Consider the following 20,124-nt stretch of genomic DNA (forward strand, 5'->3'; position numbering starts at 1 on the left):
ACTCTTTGCATGATTGCTAGGCAATTTTGAAATGAATTGCTCACAGGCAGGCTGCCATTTGTGCTTGGGTATTTGCCCATAAATTTTTGTTTGTTTGTTTTAATTGCGTTGCTTGGGCAGTGTGGGGAAGCCTGGTTAAGTGCTACAGCTCATAAGGAGTTGGTTTAATTACAGATCAGAGGTGAGCTAAAGTTCAGACTTTTGGGACTTCCTTGCAGTTTCTTCTCATGTCTGTCAGGTTTTGCCAGGAAGGACAAGCTCAGTAACTGAAAGTCACACGTTCTTGATAGTATGCTGCTTGTGAATATCACAACTGAGGTTACTAAGGGAGAATCTAGCTGTAGTGGCTGGGGACATCCTGAACTGAACTGGTCTATCATATCTTGTTTCATGTGCTCGTTACCAGATTAAAATGTTAAGTTAGCAACGTAGATATTAACAATGCCTTAAACTGTTCATGTGGTGCTATCACTTTTATGATAGCATCTAGTCATGTCTCTAATAATAATTTTTATGTAAATATAGCATTTGTCATCATCCTGTGGGCTTAAAGGGGTTTAGAAAAGTGAATGAACCCTGGTTTTTTTAAAGGACTTTCTTACTGTGCTTTAAAAATGTAGGAAATCTGAAAGTTGGAACAAAGAGTTTCATGTTTGCGCTGTAGTTAGGAGTGTCACCTTTGATTACTGAGGTTTTTCTACTGAGGTTGATAGGTGTTGGGAGTTTCCAGTAGCCATGAGCAGTAAATCAGGCCCTCAGAATAATGGATCCATCTGAATACTTCAGCTTAGGAAATGCAGAAACTTGAGAAAGTGCCAGAGATATGCTTTAATTACCAGGCAGTCTGTCCTATTGACTATAATAGTTCGGTTACTATTTCTATCCTGTGTCCTTATTTTAACTGGTTTGCGCCTTCAAAGGCGTCACAGAATTCTGCTTGGGTGTATACCAGAACAGAGGTCAATTTGGTTAAATATAATTCTGCTCATCAGCTCTTTTGACTAGGGAGCAGCTTTCTGCCAATTCCATGACAGATTTGTTGTGTTGTACAGCAGGTTTTTTTTGTTTTCCACACTTTATCATTAATGTAACTTTGAAGTTGTTTCATAAATAATTTCACAGTTACGAATGCCATACCGAGTGAAAGAACATATTAAGGTGAGACGGGGCCTCAGGAGGTCTCTAGTCCATTCTTGTGCTCAAAGCTGGGTAAGTGATGAGATCAAATTGTGTTGCTTGGCATTTTATGAAATCTGGTCTGAAAACCTCAGTGGATGGAGGCTGCGCAACCTCTATGAGGGACTTCTTCCAACACTTGACAGTCCTCATAGTGAAAAAGTTTCTTCTTATGTCCAGCCTGAACATTCCTACTTAAAGCAAGTTTGGACTAGATGATCTTTAAAAGTGCCTTCCAACCAAAAGCATTCTGCGATTCTGTGACATTAATATTAAGTCTAATTGCTTTGAAGTATTTGCTAAGATAATTGTGTGAACTGCAGGTTAAGATTGTTTTGTTTTCTTGTATCAGGAATAACTTCAGATGTCATCTTATTATTACAGCAAAACTGTACATTTAGAATGTATACCCATTGACAAAAAGTTACCTGTTACCTTTCTGAAACAGTACTTCATTTGTTTTTCCTCTATAGCTTGTTCTTCGCAAATGGTGTGAACTAATCCCTGGTGCAGAATTCAGATGCTTTGTTAAGGAAAACAAGCTTATAGGTAAGGATTTTCATAAAGATAAAATTATTAGGTGAAGTTCTGAGGAGCTTCTCTGGTTCCTTGAATCAGCACTAAATATGAAGACAGTTCTTAAAACACCTAATTTCTGGAATTAATGTTTTTTTTCTTCTTTCTGCAATTTAAAATGTGGAACACCAAGTTTCTCTTACCACTGTATTTGAAAACCTGATGACATAGCATGCTCGATATTACAGTGGGAATATTCTTAATTCTAATTGCTAATTCAGAAACTTCACCCAAAGGCTGTCTTGAAAGTGATTCTTTTATATTCAGGAGCAAACTGCATGCATCTCCAACTTGCGGAATGAATACAGAGGCAGTTGGGTATTCTGCTGATAAAATGTGACTGCCATGTGGATATTATATGTAGAAAGTTAGGGAGGTCAGAACGTGTCCACAGGTGTACGAGGTGTCTGAGTTCATATTATGTTTAGTGTAGCTTAGTCAGAAAACCTGTTGATCTGTTACTCTGGTTCAGAATCCTATATGTAAAACCTTTCAAGTGGCACTGAACAGCTAAGCTATCCACAGCATGCGAAGAGCTGGTGGGTACTTCAGGAGACCTGTGACAGCTAGAGGACAGGCAGATTGTGCTAGAGCATGTATTTTGGGTAGTACTAGGATAAATTTAGCTGAATTATACTCCTCTGGATGTATTGACTGCTGACTATAACAGGAGCTTAGACATCTAGTGCACATACAGGTGCTTGAATTGAGGGATTTAATGTCAGGCTAAATATTAGTCTGGATTTTGAATTCGTTTTTGGTGTGGTGTACCATGGGAATCTTTAAAGATGAACAGAAATGTAAATAGCACAAGACTAGCGCACGTTTGTCCTTAACAAGATTGAATCATTCTGCCTAAACTTTTCTAACAAGGAAATGTTATAGCAGTGATGTAGAAAGCTGTGATCCAGACTTTATAGGAAGATTTTTTTTTCTTTAAAATAAAACCAAGTTTGCTCATTTTGCCTGTCTCAACCTATGTAGTCACAAATACCAAGATGCATATCTACAAGTGGTCTGTCCAGGATTGGATGATGTGGAAGGGAAGGGATATTGGCTATCTAGTTCTCATTGTTTCTCCTGGCTTCTTCTCAGCATGGTGACTATGTACTTGTTCTGGATGTGCCTTTTTGCACCTGTTAGGAGCTGTCAGCAATTTGTCACTCCATCCTACCCTACCCCTGTGAATCATTAGGAATGTACTGCCTGTTCTTTGTTTCCTGATCTGGGTGTCCTATGGAGCTGCACATAGATGTTTTGGGATGTGCTAATCTAGGTGCTGTCAACACATACCATTCTCATAGCCCTTTTATTTGGCTGTTCCTTCTGGTGCTTCTACACTCATCTTCCATTCTCTCTCCATTCATGCCAATTACAGGGTTTATTACAGTTCTCTGTCACAGAGTTTGTCTTGCTAATAGCAGAGATCCTCCATTAAGCCCTTCTTTCTGACATAGCTTTTTGAAGGGGGAAGAGCTGAATCCTGTCCTGTTATGTGCTGCTGGAACACCGGAACACCACAACTGCCAGATATATGCATCACTGTAATAACCTCTAAAATATTGGAATGTAGATTTATTATAGAATATATATATAGTGATACTTACTTTCAAATACCTCAGAGCATTTGTACGCTAGCTAATTAAACACTCTGTACGTTTTGTTACTAGGTTTTGAAACCTAGTAGATCTACCAGTATGTTTGGTTTTTTTTTTTTAGCTAGCACTCCAGCTGCATTTCTGAAGACAGTTCCAAGATTTTTCACAGTATGTTCCCATGCTCTTAAAATTAATAAGCCTGTCAGTCAAATTAAGGAGTGATACTTGCATAGTGTAGTGAATGATTTTCCAGTTACACATCTGCATCCCCTGAGATGCCACCATCTCTTGGTTTTTGTTTTTAGGCCTGAGTTAAGCTTTGCAGTGGTATTAATAATTCAAAGTTCCACTGACATCATAAACTTTATATGAACTTTCTTAAAGAGCACATCTTTGGAGGTAGTCAGCATTGTCTCACAATAAAACTTCATCTCTGTGTTTTGTATGTGGTTATAACAGAAAACTGCTATTATTGATACATCTTTCTTGGAGGATTCTGGCTTTTTTTTCCCCCTAAACAGCATGAGTTACTCATTCTGCAGTCATGGGGCATGTCTTGGTTTGACATTTGTCCAGCCAGATATTGCAGTGGCTTATGTTGACGCATCCTGTATGAGAACTCCTGTCACTTAAGATGCATGCAAGTGTGTAATCCTGTTGATGTCAACTTCAACTATTGTCTTGTAGACAAACAAATATCTGAAATTAAGAAGCTTGTGATGTAGCTGGAATAGTTTATCTCGTGTCAGATATGTAAGTCAGCGCTCGGGGGGGGGATGGGGCAAATGGAAGAAATAAGGTACTAGACTGCATGCCATCTTGTTGATTTTAGGATTTAAGGTTTCACCTGTAGTGCCTTATCGAACAGGTACACTTTATTCCACGCTTAATAAATTGGTTAAATTAGATTAATTATGGTACGCTAGGATTTGTCATCTTTGCTAATGTACAAGCCTGGCCTCTACACCTTTCATGTCATGGTTCCAAATTCTGGTCCCTACATCTGATGTGCAGAACACAAAAAGGTTTTTGACCAGAGTAACCAGGGGGAATAAAACTGAAGGGAAAAGATCGGAACTGGAAACTTAAATGCAGACAAAGGTTCCTTTTGAAATTCACTTTAAATTAATCAGAGAGTGTACATATAAAATGAGGTTCACAAAATGTAGGGCAGAACTGTTCAAGGCAAAAAAATTCCTAATGGAAATGCTTTAAGTATTGGAGAATAAAGCCAAACAGTAAGTAATTCGTAATGGTTGAAACTTGGGAGAACCCCGTCTTCTGAAATATTGATAACGTGCATGTCTCTGATAACTGCGTTTTATCTGGTTGGGTTTTTTGCATGCTTAAAGCTCTTTATAATCAATGAAAATTATTGACAGGTGTATCACAGAGGGACTACACTCAATACTACGATCATATCTCTAAGCAACATGAGGAGATCTGTAGATCAATACAGGAGTTTTTCAAGAAACACATACAGTATAAATTCTTGGATGAAGACTGTAAGTACCTTAAGGCTGCAATAACAAGGGGAGCAGCGGGGAGGGAATGAAGTTTTTTAAATACTTATTGCACGCATAGTTACAAAGACTTAGAATCAGAAATGAACTCTCTGAAGTTCTTCTGCAGGGTACTGGGAGGTTTGAAATTGAAAGGGTTTGCGGGGCAAACTCCACAGAAATGAGACCTGTCCTCCTGCCCCCTTGCTGTTGCTGAGCCAGGCTCCTTTCCGCCACAGCACACCAAGTTGCATTCTGCTAAATTCCAATTTACTGCTGGAGATCACTGTTAAAATGGGTACTTCTCAATAAATAATGGCATCCCCAATATTTTAAGTCTGTGGATATGCATCTCTGTCTTCACAGTTATTGCTTTCACAGGGCTTGGTTCTTTTTAACTTGGGAGAGTCTTACAGCTCTTGTGGCTAGAGCATGCAGAGCAATGTAGTTTTTGAATGGCTATAAAATTGGCAATGAATAAACCCTGAAGGAATAGGCTGGAGCTTTTCAGGAAAACACAACAAATGTGTGAAAGAAAACTTCAGAAAGCATAATGACTTTTTTTTTTCTTTTTGGAAGGCTTTTTCCCCATATACTTGTTTTTAATTAAGAAAAATTCTAAACCTGAGAAGTGAGGTAGGAAGTGCTTGACAAAAGGCATTCAGTAGTAAGAAGAATACTTCTTTATAAAGATGTTGTGAGATGTTTGCTGCTAAATTAGTGATGTATTCCTTGAAGAAAGGATCTGTAAGTTTCTTTTCAAGAAGTTATAATAATTTCTCCTAGAATATTGATGCACAGCAGTTTAGCTGCTGAAACTTTTAAATAAAGGCCATGGTATTTGATACACCTAAGCAGCCAAGTAAATTGTCTTGTTCTTTAAATGTGGAGTCCTTTGCAAATATTATCGGAAATAGTTTGCTGACCTAGTTTAGTGAGAATTGAATAGTGTTGCATTGTGATGGATGATCAGTAGTGGTGAAAAATATGATGAAGAAATTTAATTTGGGTCTGGCATGGACCAGACCTCAGTTTAGTAAAATACGTAAACATAAGAATTGTCCAGCAGTTGTATTGTCTTCTGTAAAGCTTTGAAAATTCAACCTTTAGATAAGTTTTAAGCATGGTTAATTATTTTGCTGAGTCACCAGAGCAATCAGAGAGATCTGTCCTGTCTGACCTTCTGAAAAAGATACCTTCTAATGCCAGTCTCTGCTATATTAAAACTCTTAATAATTTGACTCTGCAGGGTTCCTTGATTTCAGTCCAGAGAAGTTCTCAAGGACCACTTTTTGGAGAAGACCTGTAGTCTGGAAATCTGTATACTAATTTAATAGGTCCATAGCCCTAATGTTTTGAAGTAACATCAGTCATATAGATCTGACATTCTGAACCCTGTCTTTCAATTTTCCTCTGTGTTCCAACATGATTTTAGCTGGTATGTAATCAACTGATAGATAAGAATTCAGGGCACTATTTTTGGAAATTGATGCCTAGATTTAGGCTCTGAAACTGCTGTCTGGTGAAGTGAAAGGTCTGAAGTGTCATCTTATGTAAAGGACATAAAACTGTGCCATCTGAGTTACCTTCTGGGAAAAGGAGGTTTCAGGATGACCTTCTGGGATGAAGGTTTGTTAACCTTTTGTTCTTAGGCACTAAATGCTGGTGACTTGTCCATCTGCAGAGAAATGCCATGCAGAAGATGTTTTCTGTTTGTTTTTTTTACCACCTTTCATACATCCCCCATCATATCCCTTGATCACTGTCTGGTAGCATATGTGTTGTTAACAATAAAAATCTGGGTTTGCTTGTTTGTTTGCTTTTAAAAGGAAAGGTATTACAGCTTTTCTCATGACTTCTTGTTTCATTGGGGATTTTGATGCTATTTGCTCTGCTTTTTCCAGTTGGTCTGGTAGCATCTCCAGATGGAAGAGTTGAGTCAGAGCAGCTGAAGCATTGCAGACTCAGAGCAGTAGGATAACAGATGGATGAATGCTTTATAAATACTTCTAAATGATGTTAGAACCTTCTAAATACCTTTCATAAGAGCCCATAAGAACAGGGTTCTGGAGGTATCCGTACTTACTGTAGAGTCAAGCCTTGGCTTACCCTCCATTTTGAGGAACTGCTGGTTTTACTACAGTCTTGCTGGCACGTGTTGCTCCTGCTCTGAGGTGGTCCCTAAGAAGAGGGAACAGTTCAGGTTTTCTTCTCTGCTCAGTGTTTGTGAGCTTCCCAAACTAGCCACCAATGTGCAGTCAGTCTTAATGGGAATGTAAATTCTGCTAAATGCCATTAGCCTCCGTGATCACCATAGGCTTGCTTTAAGCTGACAGGCGTAATTTTATAATAAAGCTCAGATCCAAGTTTTCCATTAGTGAAATATGACTAATGAGAGTACATGGTACGGGCAGCAAGTTCAGTTGAACAGATGGAGAAGAAACTTAGGGTTGCTGTGATCCCCTTCACGTTGATGACTTAGCTACTGAGGTCTTGTCTTCTCAAGAAAATCATAGCACTTAATTCCGGAGTGACATTTTAAACTGACGTAACGGAGCTTGTGCAAAAAGCTGTGTGGATTTTTTGCCTGTATGGTCAAAACCAGTTACGTGACTGGCTTTGGTGCTGTTCATTTGTGGTTTGCCCTTAGCCCGGCGAAGTTTGCATGAAATGGTAGATTAAGCTGCTGAGTAGCTTTACACGCATGAATGTGATCAATCAACATCCCCGTTACTGACGGGCAGCTTCCTGAGTACTCGCTGAGGCTCAAGTGTTCTTCAGTCATATCCTGAGTTTAGTTTATCCCACATATTTTGGGCAATCTCTTAGCTGAACTATTCCTTTCCTTATTAGTGAAGGAAGTTACAATACAGCATTTGTCTGAGTTTTTTCTAAATCTGGCTTTTCTTTTCCTTTCTTTCTGTTAAACTGGTACAACTTCTGCATGAAGTCATGCCTGAATGCTTATCTGTCGATTTCCCAAGCTCAATAGAAAGAAAAAGGTTTGTTTAACCATACAGAACAGAAGCTAACAGAAAGGTGTATGTACAAAGATTCATGCTTAATTAAGTCAAGGGGAGGGACAGCAGTGGAGCTACACAAGGCAGCTTTGCATCAATCACCAAGTAGCAAAGGATCTGTTTGAGACTTGTTGATAATCAGTAGGTGTGCTCTGTCTGCTCTGGGTTACATTAAACATAGCCATTTCACTGCCACCTCTTCCTCAGCATGCCCGCCAGCCTCTTTGTTCCTACACCTGTTTGTCTTATTATCTGCTGAAGTCTTAATCTCCTTCAAGCAGGAACTTTCTCATATTAAATGTTTGTGCAATGCCTAGCACAGTGGAGTCTTGATCCTTCCTTGAAATTTCTCCATTCTGCTGTAAACCAAACAGCAGTAATGTCAAAGATAAGCTTCTCCCTGTGCTAAGAATTTATCAAATGTTCTTCAATGGGGGAAAAATTAACAGAAGCAACCAGCATTAAGTGGAAAACCCCAGCAGCCAACCTCTCAGTGCACTAACGATAATTCTTGAAATGTTTCAACTCCCTCTTGGAAAAGAACCTAATTCTGGCTTGCAGTTCTTCAGAAATATTGACTTTGCAGATTGTGCTGTGTACACAAGTATCTATTCAGATTTAGACATCTTCTGTGAAATTGTATCTCTTTTAAGATTAACATATTTTTTTTCTCCTTTTCAGTTGTTTTTGATGTGTACAGAGACAGCAGGGTAAGTGAACATCAGGTTGTATATAATTGTTTATTCTGTGGAAACTCCTGAAATGCTACAGAGATGAAGCTTCATCTTCCTAGAAGTAGTCCTGGCAAAAAAAAAAAAAAAAAAAAAAAAAGACTACTTGATGTTATCATTCTGTTCCCCAGGTCCTTTTCTACGTTAGACACTGCCTACAGTAGAATGATAGGATTAGGGGTGTAAATATGTCTGTGCCACTGATGAAATTATTTATTATCTTCCAGAGGAGTAGTCTTCTCTTAAAGCACATAACTTTGGCTTCAGCTGCAATTCTGTCAGTTCTGTGGATCTGCTGAAGGCAATTTAAGTTTTCATTATGACACGGAGAGTCTTTGCTGAAATAATTTAGAGTAGAATAGAATATTTCAGTTGGAAGGGACCTACAAAGATCATCTAGTCCAACTGCCTGACCAATTCAGGGCTGAGCAAAAATTAAAGCGTGTTATTAAGGGTATTGTCCAAATGCCTCTTAAACACTGACAGGCTTGGGACGTTTTCTTTTAAGATAGGCACTTAATCAATATCATACAACATTGCTAAATTGTTTTAGCAAAGCACTACCTGTTGCTAAGGTTTCCTCTGCATAGTGCTTACTCTGGGTGCTTTTGACAGAAATGTATCTGAACATGCAGCCAGAATGGCTGTGATAATTCAGAAAATAAGGTGGGGGTGATATTTTGCTCAATGGAAAAAAATTTGGGGGATTCTTACAAAAAAATCATTCCTTTTTTTTTTTTCCCCCCTGTGATGTTTTTCCCTATAGCCTCTGAACTCATCAAAACTAATCATTAATATTTCTCCAGATTGTCCATGTGAGGTTGTAAAATGATAACTTGTACTTCATATATGGAAGTCTAGGGTATGAAAGGATAGTTGTCAAAAGAGTATATGAATGTGGCATGCCCAGTTTGTCACAGATGGAAGTGGATTTTTTCTTTTCAAACTGCTCCAGCTGTGGTTCTGAGTGCTTCGCAGATCAGAACCCTGAACATCCAGATAGTGACGGAGTGGGGAGAAATGTCCCATCTGAACTTCAGGTGCCAATATCAGAGTTAGTCACCTTGACCTCTTCTAGTGTCAATGGAGGGGAATAGATCAGATGAATTGTGCTTGAAAGGCACACATTTATTGTTTTGAAAGCAACCACAACCAAAAATGCATTATCATAAAATGATAGGATCATTTGGTTTGGAACGACCTTTAAGATCATCAAGTCCAACCGTTAACCTAACATTGCCAAGTCCACCACTAAACCATGTCCCTAAGCACCACATCTACACATCTTTTAAATACCCCCAGGGATGGGGGCTCAACCCCTTCCCCGGGCAGCCCATTCCAATGCTTGACAGCCCTTTCAGGGAAGAAATTTTTCCTAATGTCCATCGTAAACCTGCCCTGGCACAACTTGAGGCCATTTCCTCTCGTCCTATCGCCCATTACCTGGGAGAAGGGACTGACACCCACCTCAGTACACCCTCCTTTCAGGCAGTTGTAGAGAGTGATAAGGTCTCCCCTCAGCCTTCTCTTCTCCAGGCTGAAGACCCCCAGGTCCCTCAGCCACTCCTCATCAACCTTGTGCTCCAGACCCCTCACCAGCTTCGTTACCCTTCTTTGGATGCGCTCCAGCACCTCAATGTCTTTCTTGTAGGGAGGGCCAAAGGTAGCCTTGAATCTCAAAACCTGACTTTGGGAATCACATTAGTGCATGAGAAGTAAGTCTTTATTTAGCTTATTTTTTTTTTCCAAATCCTAAACCAGAAATGCAAAAAAAGAGGCTGTATACTTTTGCTGTATTTACGAGTCTCACTGTTTGACTTGTTTGCAGTTACGGGATTGGAGAAGGTCTTTATTTGAGTTGAGTTGGGAGTATTTGTAGTAAGTCCTGATTCTGACTTTGAATGTTGCTAAAGTATTTTCTAACTGTGTAATAGTAAATCATGCCATAGTTTGTAAAACACAAACTAAACAGGAACGTGTGTTGTGGAAAACAACTACTGTACTGTTACTCAGCACAGCTTTTAATGTAGCTACCTAAAATCAGGCTATGGGCTAAAACCAGCCATGCTGAGTGAATTACCTGCCCAGGCACAGATCCTCAGACTTGAGGATGCAGTCAGGCAAAATGAGGGGCAACATTTCAGCATTGAACCAGGTTCTGCTGTTGGGTACTCTGCCTCACAGCTGAGGCACAGAGACAGATTATTTACGTAGAAGTTTTCAGCCTGTGTGACCTCAAATGAGCAGTGTTTCTTCATCTGTCAAGATAAAATGTATCTGTTTGTAGATATCTCTTGGTGCCTTCTACCCTCAGGTCTTGTAAGCTGCCAGATAGCCCTTTGTGTGTCAGATCCTCCTCCTTTCACACATACTTTTGTGGTTTGCAACTGTATTATTCATCCCTCCCTTTGTATGTGAGTTATAGGCAGCAAAAGAATATTGAGTGTTGCAGAGTGTGATTAATTTCCAGAGCCCGTGCTCCTCATCAGGCTGGTTGCACGGCAACCTCACCTACAGAATGAGAGAAATGTCCAGTGTCTGCTTATTTTAAATTCTTTCAACTCTAAATATTCAGCTTGGAGAAGGTTGTTCTGTGATACGCTTGTGAACGAAGGCAACCCCCCCTCCCCGTGCTTGCTTGAGTTACTTGAGGGACGGTATGGAGTAGGCTGCTGCAGGTCCTGCTTGTTGAGTTGGAGGGTGACAGAGAAGCAGTGGTGGCCTGGTTGAGAGCAAACTTTTATGTGTCTGCCTTTCCTGCTACACTGTCTTCATGGAGCTCATCTGAGCTAGTGTCTGACTTTGCAGACAAGTTGTCTTTTAAGGAAGAAGCACTGCCGTGTGGTCTTCCAAGCTGGATGATCTGGAGACCTAGTCCTGAAGAGGTTACGTTGCAGGACTAGTATCCTGTTTTCTTTTGGATCCACTTCTTTCTTATTTTTTGGCGCTAGCAGTTCAGAGTCACTGTGCAACAGCTGACAAGCCTGAGAATCGTCTCTGCTGTTGCTCTTTACATCTCCCAGGTGTTAACAACTTGTAAGAGTGTTCAAGACAAGTCACTGTGGTAAGACAAAGAATGGCTTCAGACCACAGCTAGCTCACAGCTGCTCTTGTTAATGTGCAAACCAGTGCTTGTATCTCTGCCCTGTGAGCACTGTCATTGTGCATGAAGGTGCAGCTGGAGTTAGGGAAATGTAACGGTTTGGTTTGCATTTTATCTATCTTTTAACTTCCTTTAAACAGTCTTTGTCATGGGCACTTCCCTTTGGCAGCATGTTGCTTAATGCTTTAGTAAAACAAAGCATGAAGCTGACATGATATGGTAAATCTTTGGATCCTGCATTAGGATGAGGAAAAAATCTTATGTAACACAGGTTGGGTTTTTTTTTTCCCCTCCAGATATGCACAATTTGCTTTCCTGGCTTGTGCATTTGTGTGCTCCCATATGACAAAATTACTAATACCAGAAGATGGCGAGTAAATAGCTTTACTGCTCATTAGATACACAGTGCAAGTCATCTGAAACTACATTTAAATCACAGCATTGCATGTAAGACTTGAAAGAGCCTTTAATCTTAAGACACTTTGGTTACTGACCCAGAGTTATATACGCTTCCCTTAATGAGCCCTGAAAAGGGATATTTAGTTTGTTTTGCCACTTCTCATCAATTTGCAGCTACCAAAGCTCAGTGAGATTTTAAGACCATCTCAAGGAAACAGTTGGTGTTGTCGATGGTGTGCTACTGTCTGCAGGGAGGGAGAAATACTGCTGGGTGCTCACCAAAACCAGGTGTTGCTTTCAGTAATCTCTAAACCAGTTTTCAGTTTTTTCCAGGGCACATTTCTTCTCTAGAGAAATGATCTTGAGTTCTTATGGAGAAGCTGTGTTTCGTGTACTTGAGGTGAGGAGGAGTCTCTGGGAAAGCCTTTCATAGGGAAGTCCATTATTAAGTATAAACATTCCTGATCCAAGGAAGGATTCTCTGAGCTGCTGAACGAGCTTTGCCAGCCATTGCTCTGTGTGTGATTAAATTGGTTCATTAGCTTGTTTTTCTAGTGTGATAGAATGAATCTAAAATTACAGATTCCTCCTCCTGCTGCCTTGGAGCTAACAAGATGTCCCCATTAGCAAAAGTAAAACATCACTTACAATGAGAATTTGTGACTGCCTTTTGAAGAGGAACAGAGATGGAAAATGATAGCAGGGCTTGCCCCTGTTCGCTCTCTGTTCCGATGGTGTCAATATTCGTGCAGAGGTGTTGCAGCTTAGTCACACAGATTTGTGCTTCTTCACCCTTCTGAAACCACTCAGGTCTGTGTCCCTGCAATTCACAATTTCTTTTGTAGCCATCTGGCTTCAGTACTGCTCTTGTGGTGCGTTGGCTTCTTAAAATTTTCTTCACGAGAGCCGTACCCCGTGGATCTGCCCAGAGAGAGAGAGAGACCCGTGGAAAGCCTGTATGCAGCCACACACTCACTGGTTGGGCTACTGGCTCAGTCCCAGTTTACAAGTAATATCACTGGTTTCATCTGTGCTGGGACTGTCCCCACCCTGCATGAGTAACTCGCTGTGGATGATAACAGACCAGCCGGAGCACTTCTGTTATCTATTGTATGGGTTTCCACGCGTAATTCAAAAGCATCTTTATAAGGTAGCAACCAGATGGCTGTTGTGTAAATCATTGAAGATACTCGCTGTTTGTATCAAGATAGGAAGGATCTTTTAAAGAAAGAAGATCCTTCAGGAATGAGGGAAAGAAAGGGAAAACAAAGTAAGTTTTTAGTTGCTATATAGTCTTCAGGTTTGGTTTCCAATTCCAGTTGATCTTTAATAAACACAATAAAACCCTTCAGTCCTGCTTATGTTACAGCAACCTTTTTCTTTCTGTATTTGATAGATCTGACTTCTTTCAGAAGTAATACATGTTTGGCAAATCCTTACTACCAGTTGTATTTTATTATTATTTATTATAATGTTTTGTTTTATTAGAATAGATGACACTTTCTTGGGTAAGAAAAGATGTCCCTGTGCTGGGGGTTTTATATTGAGATGGCTCAAGGAATGCAAACTATTTCTTGCTCCTCTGCAGACATCTCTGTTACCTTTAATAAATCATGCTGGTCTCTCTGCTTTCATTTTTCACTTGCAAAATAGGCATGCTGTTGTGCATATACTACCAGAACTGCTTGGAATACAAATACATTAAACATATGGCAGGAGAAATTAGCCTGGATACTAGTAATGGCTATATTAAAAATGCCTTTAAATTATTATTTATCTATATCTGTGCAGCACCTTTTAGCCTTCGTGATCTTCCCTCGCACTTTACAGGCCATGTTCTGTATTTTCAGAGTCCCTTCTGAGACCAAGAACAGCAATTCTTGTAGACTGCTGAATGTACAGCAGTGATGAGCTGGCTTTTGGTGGAAAGCAAAATCCCTGTTTGGGTGGGGTTTTAGTTTGGGTTTGGTTCCCCTCCCCCCCCAGCCCCATTCCATGTTCATGCTGTCTGGACATCTCTGAGGACCATGGGGATTAGACAGAACTTCTGTGATCTCATCTGGAAGCACCTTGCATAGAACTGAATTCAGTTTATTTGAGCTCTGTCTGATCTTCTGTTTTAAAAAAAAAAAAAAAGTCATCGCTTGCTGTGTCTAATGTAAAGGATTTTAGAATATTTTAAGTGCTTAAAACCAGGTGATTTTAATTTTGACATATTTTTTATCTAAAGACCAAGCATACTACAGTAGTATATGTGTATTTTTCTTTTTTGGTTTTTTTTGGTTTTAATTCTCTGGCTTGTTTTAATTCTTCTATTGTTCCATTGCAGGGTAAGATTTGGTTAATAGATTTTAACCCATTTGGTGAAGTAACAGACTCCCTGCTGTTTACGTGGGAAGAACTGACCTCTGGGAAAAACTTGAAAGGAGACCAGAGTGAAGGGGAAGCAACAGAACAGGTACAGCCCTGTGGTGAGGGGGGCTGGCTTACAGGCATTAGGGTCTTTATTTATTTATTTATTTATTTATTTATTATAATCAAATTGTGATGCAAATCCCATTAAAGTAGATGGATGTCATTAACTCATGAAACATAAACTCTTTCTAAGTAGAATCTACCTTATTAGACAGTAGTTAATCTCAACAAGTATCACATGCTTTTTTTTTTTTTGCAAGGGCATTTTTAGTTCAAACAGTACAAGCCCATATTGCAGCTTTGACCATGTTGTGAAGAAGATGCCCTGAAACTTGCTTTTATGAAGTTTTGATGCGTTCTTTTCAATTTCTCTTAAAATCTGTTACTTTTCTATTTAATCACTTTAAGTTCTGCTTTGTTCCTGATATCTGTCATACGGTTTCCCAGAGCTCCAGATTTATGTTTGGGGGGAGGCAAAAAGAAGCTTAACTTCTGTCTCTTCCTCATATTGAATACCCTTAGGGAAGCCTTGTCCTCTGGTTGAACTCCCTGGACTTGCAGAGCAGGGCTTTTCTATCCCTCTTCCAAGCTGCATTGCCTGCGTAAAAACAAATAACTTCCTGTTAATACAGAGAGGGAGGAATAGCCTTCATTTATTTGCACTCCAGCTTTTTTCTCACTGCATGCTTGAGACTGAGTCCTCACGTCTTAATGAGTCCTTGGACAGCTGGATAGAAGCTATAAAGTAGCATGTTACTTGATCTTGGGAAACACTTGGTAGCTGTCTGAGCAGAAATGGCTAATCAGATAGTGTGGGCTTTTCTTTATTTTCTAGCTGTTAAACTGCATTAGAGGTAACTGAAATGCCATGTTCTATTGATGTGATTTTAACATTTGAGCTTTGCTTTAGTTCTGTTGCCATTTTCATAACGCGTTGAAAGGGAAATGCACCACTCTGCAGGTGATCATTCATGCCATTTTCTCTCCGTCACACCGTGTGGCTATTGCTGTATGAAAACCCATTCGGTGAACCTTCCTGCTAAAACCTGTGTCTCCTTTGTTAAAACACACTCCCGATCTTGAGCTATCCATGGGACACCTGAATTTTGTGTTGAGGATTTCTTTTTCTCAGTGCCAGACGCTTTATGCAGTTTTCTCTGGTGTAAGCCTGGATGAAAAGTAGAATGACTTGTCTTCGTGCTTCAGCTTGCATCCAGTCACAGAACCTGGTGTGAAGTTACTGAACTTCTGTCTTCAAAATGAAGCTGCTTATTGCCATACAGTCAGCAATTATGTTGCATGTCAGTGTGTTGAACTGGAAATTATATCAACTCACCCCAAACCTGTTGCTACAGTTGAGCATTTGGGAGGTGGTTTTGGGTATTTTATAGAGATATTTTTTGCCTTCAGTAAGTAAATTGTTTGGAAAGCTTAGATCATAGTTTCAGTAAGGTTGTATTTACAAACATGAGTTTAAACAAGGAATGTGCGAAGACAAGTTCAGGGATACTATTGTAAAGATTTTCTTTGCCCACATATTTATGTAGATACTATTGCCCGAAGTTTCTTATAGCTCCATTATTACAGCACTGTTATAAGCATATGTATATTAAATGCATTAATAATTGATACATTGTAGAAACTTTAAAGTGAGGGAATGAATGCCTTTATTGACTGTTACTAACATTTTAACTTTTGCTCTTAAATGGGCAAAGTTTTTAATAAGAAAACTACAATTTTTAGAAAGTGCAGGTTTAGTTGAATGAATGCCAAATAACTCATTAGCAAAGTGACTCAGACAGTCTCACAGAGGAGTTCAAGAAATACTGCTAGTTTTATTCACGTACACTGTTCTTGTCTTATCCAATATCTTTTCCAAAGGACTATCCCGTTTTCCGTTGTACGAACAGTAAAGTTACTGTGCAGCCTAGTCCATACCTGAGTTACCGACTGCCGAAAGATTTTGTGGACCTTTCTACAGGAGAGGATGTTCACAAATTAATTGACTTTCTTAAACTGGTAAGAAGTAGTGAAAAAATCTTCTGACCTTCCATCTTTGTGAAATGGCAACATCAAAGTGCCTGGAATTGTGCTTTTGTAATTTATATAGATTACATAATTACAGAAAAAGCCATCTTATGGTGTATTGTTGGGTTGATGGGTTTTTTTTTTTTTTTTTTTTTTTTTAAAGTGATGAAGAGGAAGCTTTCATACTGATCTCACTACAGTTAATTGATTTTATCTTTACGGGAAGCAGTGAATGTGGTTTGATAAATCTTACTGAAGGACCTAGCTGTTTTCTTTCTTATTTAAATGTAAATACAAATGTAGTATAAATAGAAATGTATTTTTTGAATGGCTGAAGTGAATGCTTTTAAGAACTTCCTTAGAAGTTAGAAGTATATTAGGAAAAAACCTTAAACACTTGTTCCTTTTTCAATACTGTTTCTTTGTTCCTTTGATGAACAGTGACAGGAAAGCATGACATCTTTGTAAACTAGGGAAGGGAGGGCACTGACTTCTGCCATCACCATCATGTTTTCTGGCTCATATATTCTGTTGGTTAACATATGGGGCAAATCTTGTTCTTTACTAGAAATAAAATCCTCTAGTTTTGGTATGAGAGAGAGGGTTGATATTGCTCTGTTCCATTTGCTGGGGACATTATCTCTTACCATTCAAAAAATGGCTTAGAAATGCAGTCATTGTCTAATATCCATTGTATCTGGAAACACTTGTCATGATTTATTAGTGCTCTTCCTTCAGATAACTGTGTCCTAACATTATGAACTCTCCTTTTCTGTTGACAGAAAAGAAATCAGCAGGATGATGACTGAGGTATCAAGAAGCATTACACTGAATTACAAGCAAGAAATGTGGCAAAAGCTGTATTTAGCATAACTATTAAGCTATCAATTTAAAGAAAACCTGCTTTTTGTAGTCAGTGGAAGAACTAAAGAGCTGTTAACCCTGTGTGTCTGTTGGTTTATATGAAAGTGTAGAAAAGCTTTTTCAGGGAAGCATGAAAGGTCAGGGTGAGTTCTCACTGGATTACAGGTTAAATGCAATTATACCATGGTGCAAGCAAACAGCAATCTGAGCGCAACTGAACGACTGCTTTCCCATCTCATAATGTGAAGATTGATGCCATTGAAGTATGCCTTCGGACTCTTCAGTGATAAATATGACAACGTTTAATGCTTGTGCAGTTGAAACATCAAGCATTCTCTGAATTTAGGTACAGTCTTGCTTAATTGTCACAAGGAAAGAATGTATTTTTTTTCTGTAGTAACCTTTTAAAACTGTAAATTTACTTTGTTTTGGGAGCACTTCTCATCCTTTCTTTATGTAAAAAAGAGAAGAAATAAATTCCTTTGTTATGAGGGCTAATACTTCATTTCAGAGAACAGCTATAGCTATAATAGACTAAGGTTTGAAAATTTTGCATTTCAGGAATTTGAAACTCTGAATGCATTTCAAGTAGAGTAATATTTTCGCAGCAGATAAAGCTATGAAACTTGTTAAACTTCACCAAATTTAATTTCATTTTCATAGTAAAGATTTCTTGAGACTTATTTTTAACATCATTACATACCAGACATCAGCTGTGGCTTTAATATAAATAGTTAAACATTACATCAACCTGTAATTTTATATGTGGACTCAGTCTTGTTTCTTTTGTATCACGTCTCTGAGTTAAGAAAATGATTACTCTTTCAGCTCTTAAAATTCTGTATTCACTTGGTACTTCTTCATGTTCACAGGATAAAAGGAAGCTTGACTAAATTTGGGGAAACAGAAGCTCTTGTTACTGATTGCTGTTATTGAGGGGGCAGGGAACAATTCCAGACAAAGAACCAGATAACGTGGGTATAGGTGTTTGCATGGCATCAGTAATTTGTTAACTGTGTGCATAATTCCTGTTGAAATGAAAGGACATTTGGAGGTGCTCATGGCCTCTGGAAGTTGTTTCTTATTTCAAACCAGTTATGTGATACTTTGTGTGTGTATATAAAGATGTTCATGTTTCTTTGTCTTGCTTTTGCTGTCAAATTGATATGGTGCTCAGTTACAATCTGTTCTTAGATGTTAAATCTGAGCTTAGATGTTAAATTATTACTTACTCTCTATTTAGCTTCAGTTTTGAATGAATACTTACTCTAGTTAAAGATTATGCAGATTAAGAATCCAGTTCTACCAAATACATTGATGAAACATCACAGATCAAAGCTCCTGGAGTCTCAGAGTACAGGATCTGCCCTACACTTGAAGCAATGGAGTCTCCTTCTCAACAGCTTTTTGTACACAAATTAGATGATCATTAACTCAGGGCTGGGCTATACCTAAGCCTGCCATACTGCAGGACTTTGGATGAGTTTTTCTCACACTTATAAGAGCAATTATTTGGGTATAAATGTTTCTGAATCAGGTAGGAACTTCAAAATGTAAAAAATCAACACAGCTTTCCTCTTTCTTTTAAAGTTTCTAGCCATAAGTTAAACTGTTGTGATGATCTAACCACGCTTCCTTTACATAGATAATGCCCTGGAATTTCCAGCAGATTCATAAATGCTTCTGAACTACAGAGTATAGTCTTTAAAAAATACTGGTTCCTGGTTTTAAGCTGTAAGATGGTTTCCTGCATCTTTTTTATGGGCTTCTCTAATTAATTTACCATTATCATAGCTTTCTGTGTTGGCTATTCACCAGAACATACACGGTGTCAGGACCAGTCTCATGGAACCCTGTGCACCCTAGAGAGTCCCTTTAGGCGAGTAAGCTGGAGTGGTAGCCTTTTAACAGTCCTTTCCTTCTTGACTTTATTATTTATCCTGAAAATGGCATTCCCAAGTGAACTGACCATCATCAGTGCAGAGCTCTTCAGTGCTGGAAGCTTTCATACGCTTGCAAGAGCTGCAGTGTTCTGTGGGTGCTCTGCATTTTTAGTTCAGCTCTTCTAGGACAACCCCATGCAATGCTACAGGCTTGGGGAAAAGTGGCTGGAAAGCTGCCCAGAGGAAAAGGACCTGGGGGTGTTGGTTGACAGTCGGCTGAATATGAGCCAGCAGTGTGCCCAAGTGGCCAAGAAGGCCAACAGCATCCTGGCTTGTGTCAGGAATAGTGGGGCCAGCAGGAGCAGGGCAGTGATGATGCCCCTGTACTCAGCACTAGTGAGGCCGTCCCTCGAATGCTGAGTTCAGTTTTGGGTCCCTCATTCCAAGAAGGCCATTGAGGGGCTGGAGCGTTGCCAGAGGAGGGCAACAAAGCTGGTGAGGGGTCTGGAGCCCAAGGTAGGAGTGGCTGAGGGCACTGTGGGTGTTCAGCCTGGAGAAGAGGAGGCTGAGGGGAGACCTTATTACTCTCTACAACTGCCTGACAGGAGGGGGAAGCCAGGGGGGGTCAGTCTCTTCTCCCAGGTAACGGGCGATGGGACGAGGGGAAATGGCCTCAAGTTGCGCCAGGGCAGGTTTAGGTTGGACATCAGGAAAAGTTTCTTCACTGAAAGGGTTGTCAAGCACTGGAAGGGGCTGCCCAGGGAAGGGGTTGAGTCCCCATCCCTGGAGGTCTAAAAAAACATGTAGACGTGGCACTTCAGGACATGGT

At 39.5% G+C, this 20,124-nt stretch overlaps 1 protein-coding gene across 1 annotated transcript in view; it reads left to right on the forward strand.

The window, feature by feature from the left end:
* The window catches only part of CDC123 (cell division cycle 123), a 37,019-nt gene extending 17,854 nt beyond the window's left edge, over positions 1 to 19,165 (forward strand). The window contains exons 8-13 of the mRNA XM_009649445.2: positions 1,650 to 1,725; positions 4,733 to 4,855; positions 8,554 to 8,582; positions 14,435 to 14,563; positions 16,402 to 16,539; positions 17,331 to 19,165. Of these exons, the coding sequence (XP_009647740.1) occupies positions 1,650 to 1,725; positions 4,733 to 4,855; positions 8,554 to 8,582; positions 14,435 to 14,563; positions 16,402 to 16,539; positions 17,331 to 17,357 (522 nt within the window). The 3' untranslated portion in view covers positions 17,358 to 19,165. The remainder of the gene's footprint in view (positions 1 to 1,649; positions 1,726 to 4,732; positions 4,856 to 8,553; positions 8,583 to 14,434; positions 14,564 to 16,401; positions 16,540 to 17,330) is intronic.
* Positions 19,166 to 20,124: the final 959 nt, after the last annotated feature.

Source organism: Egretta garzetta, unplaced genomic scaffold, assembly GCF_000687185.1.
Source record: "Egretta garzetta isolate BGI_Z169 unplaced genomic scaffold, ASM68718v1 scaffold291, whole genome shotgun sequence".
Lineage (NCBI taxonomy): Eukaryota > Metazoa > Chordata > Aves > Pelecaniformes > Ardeidae > Egretta > Egretta garzetta.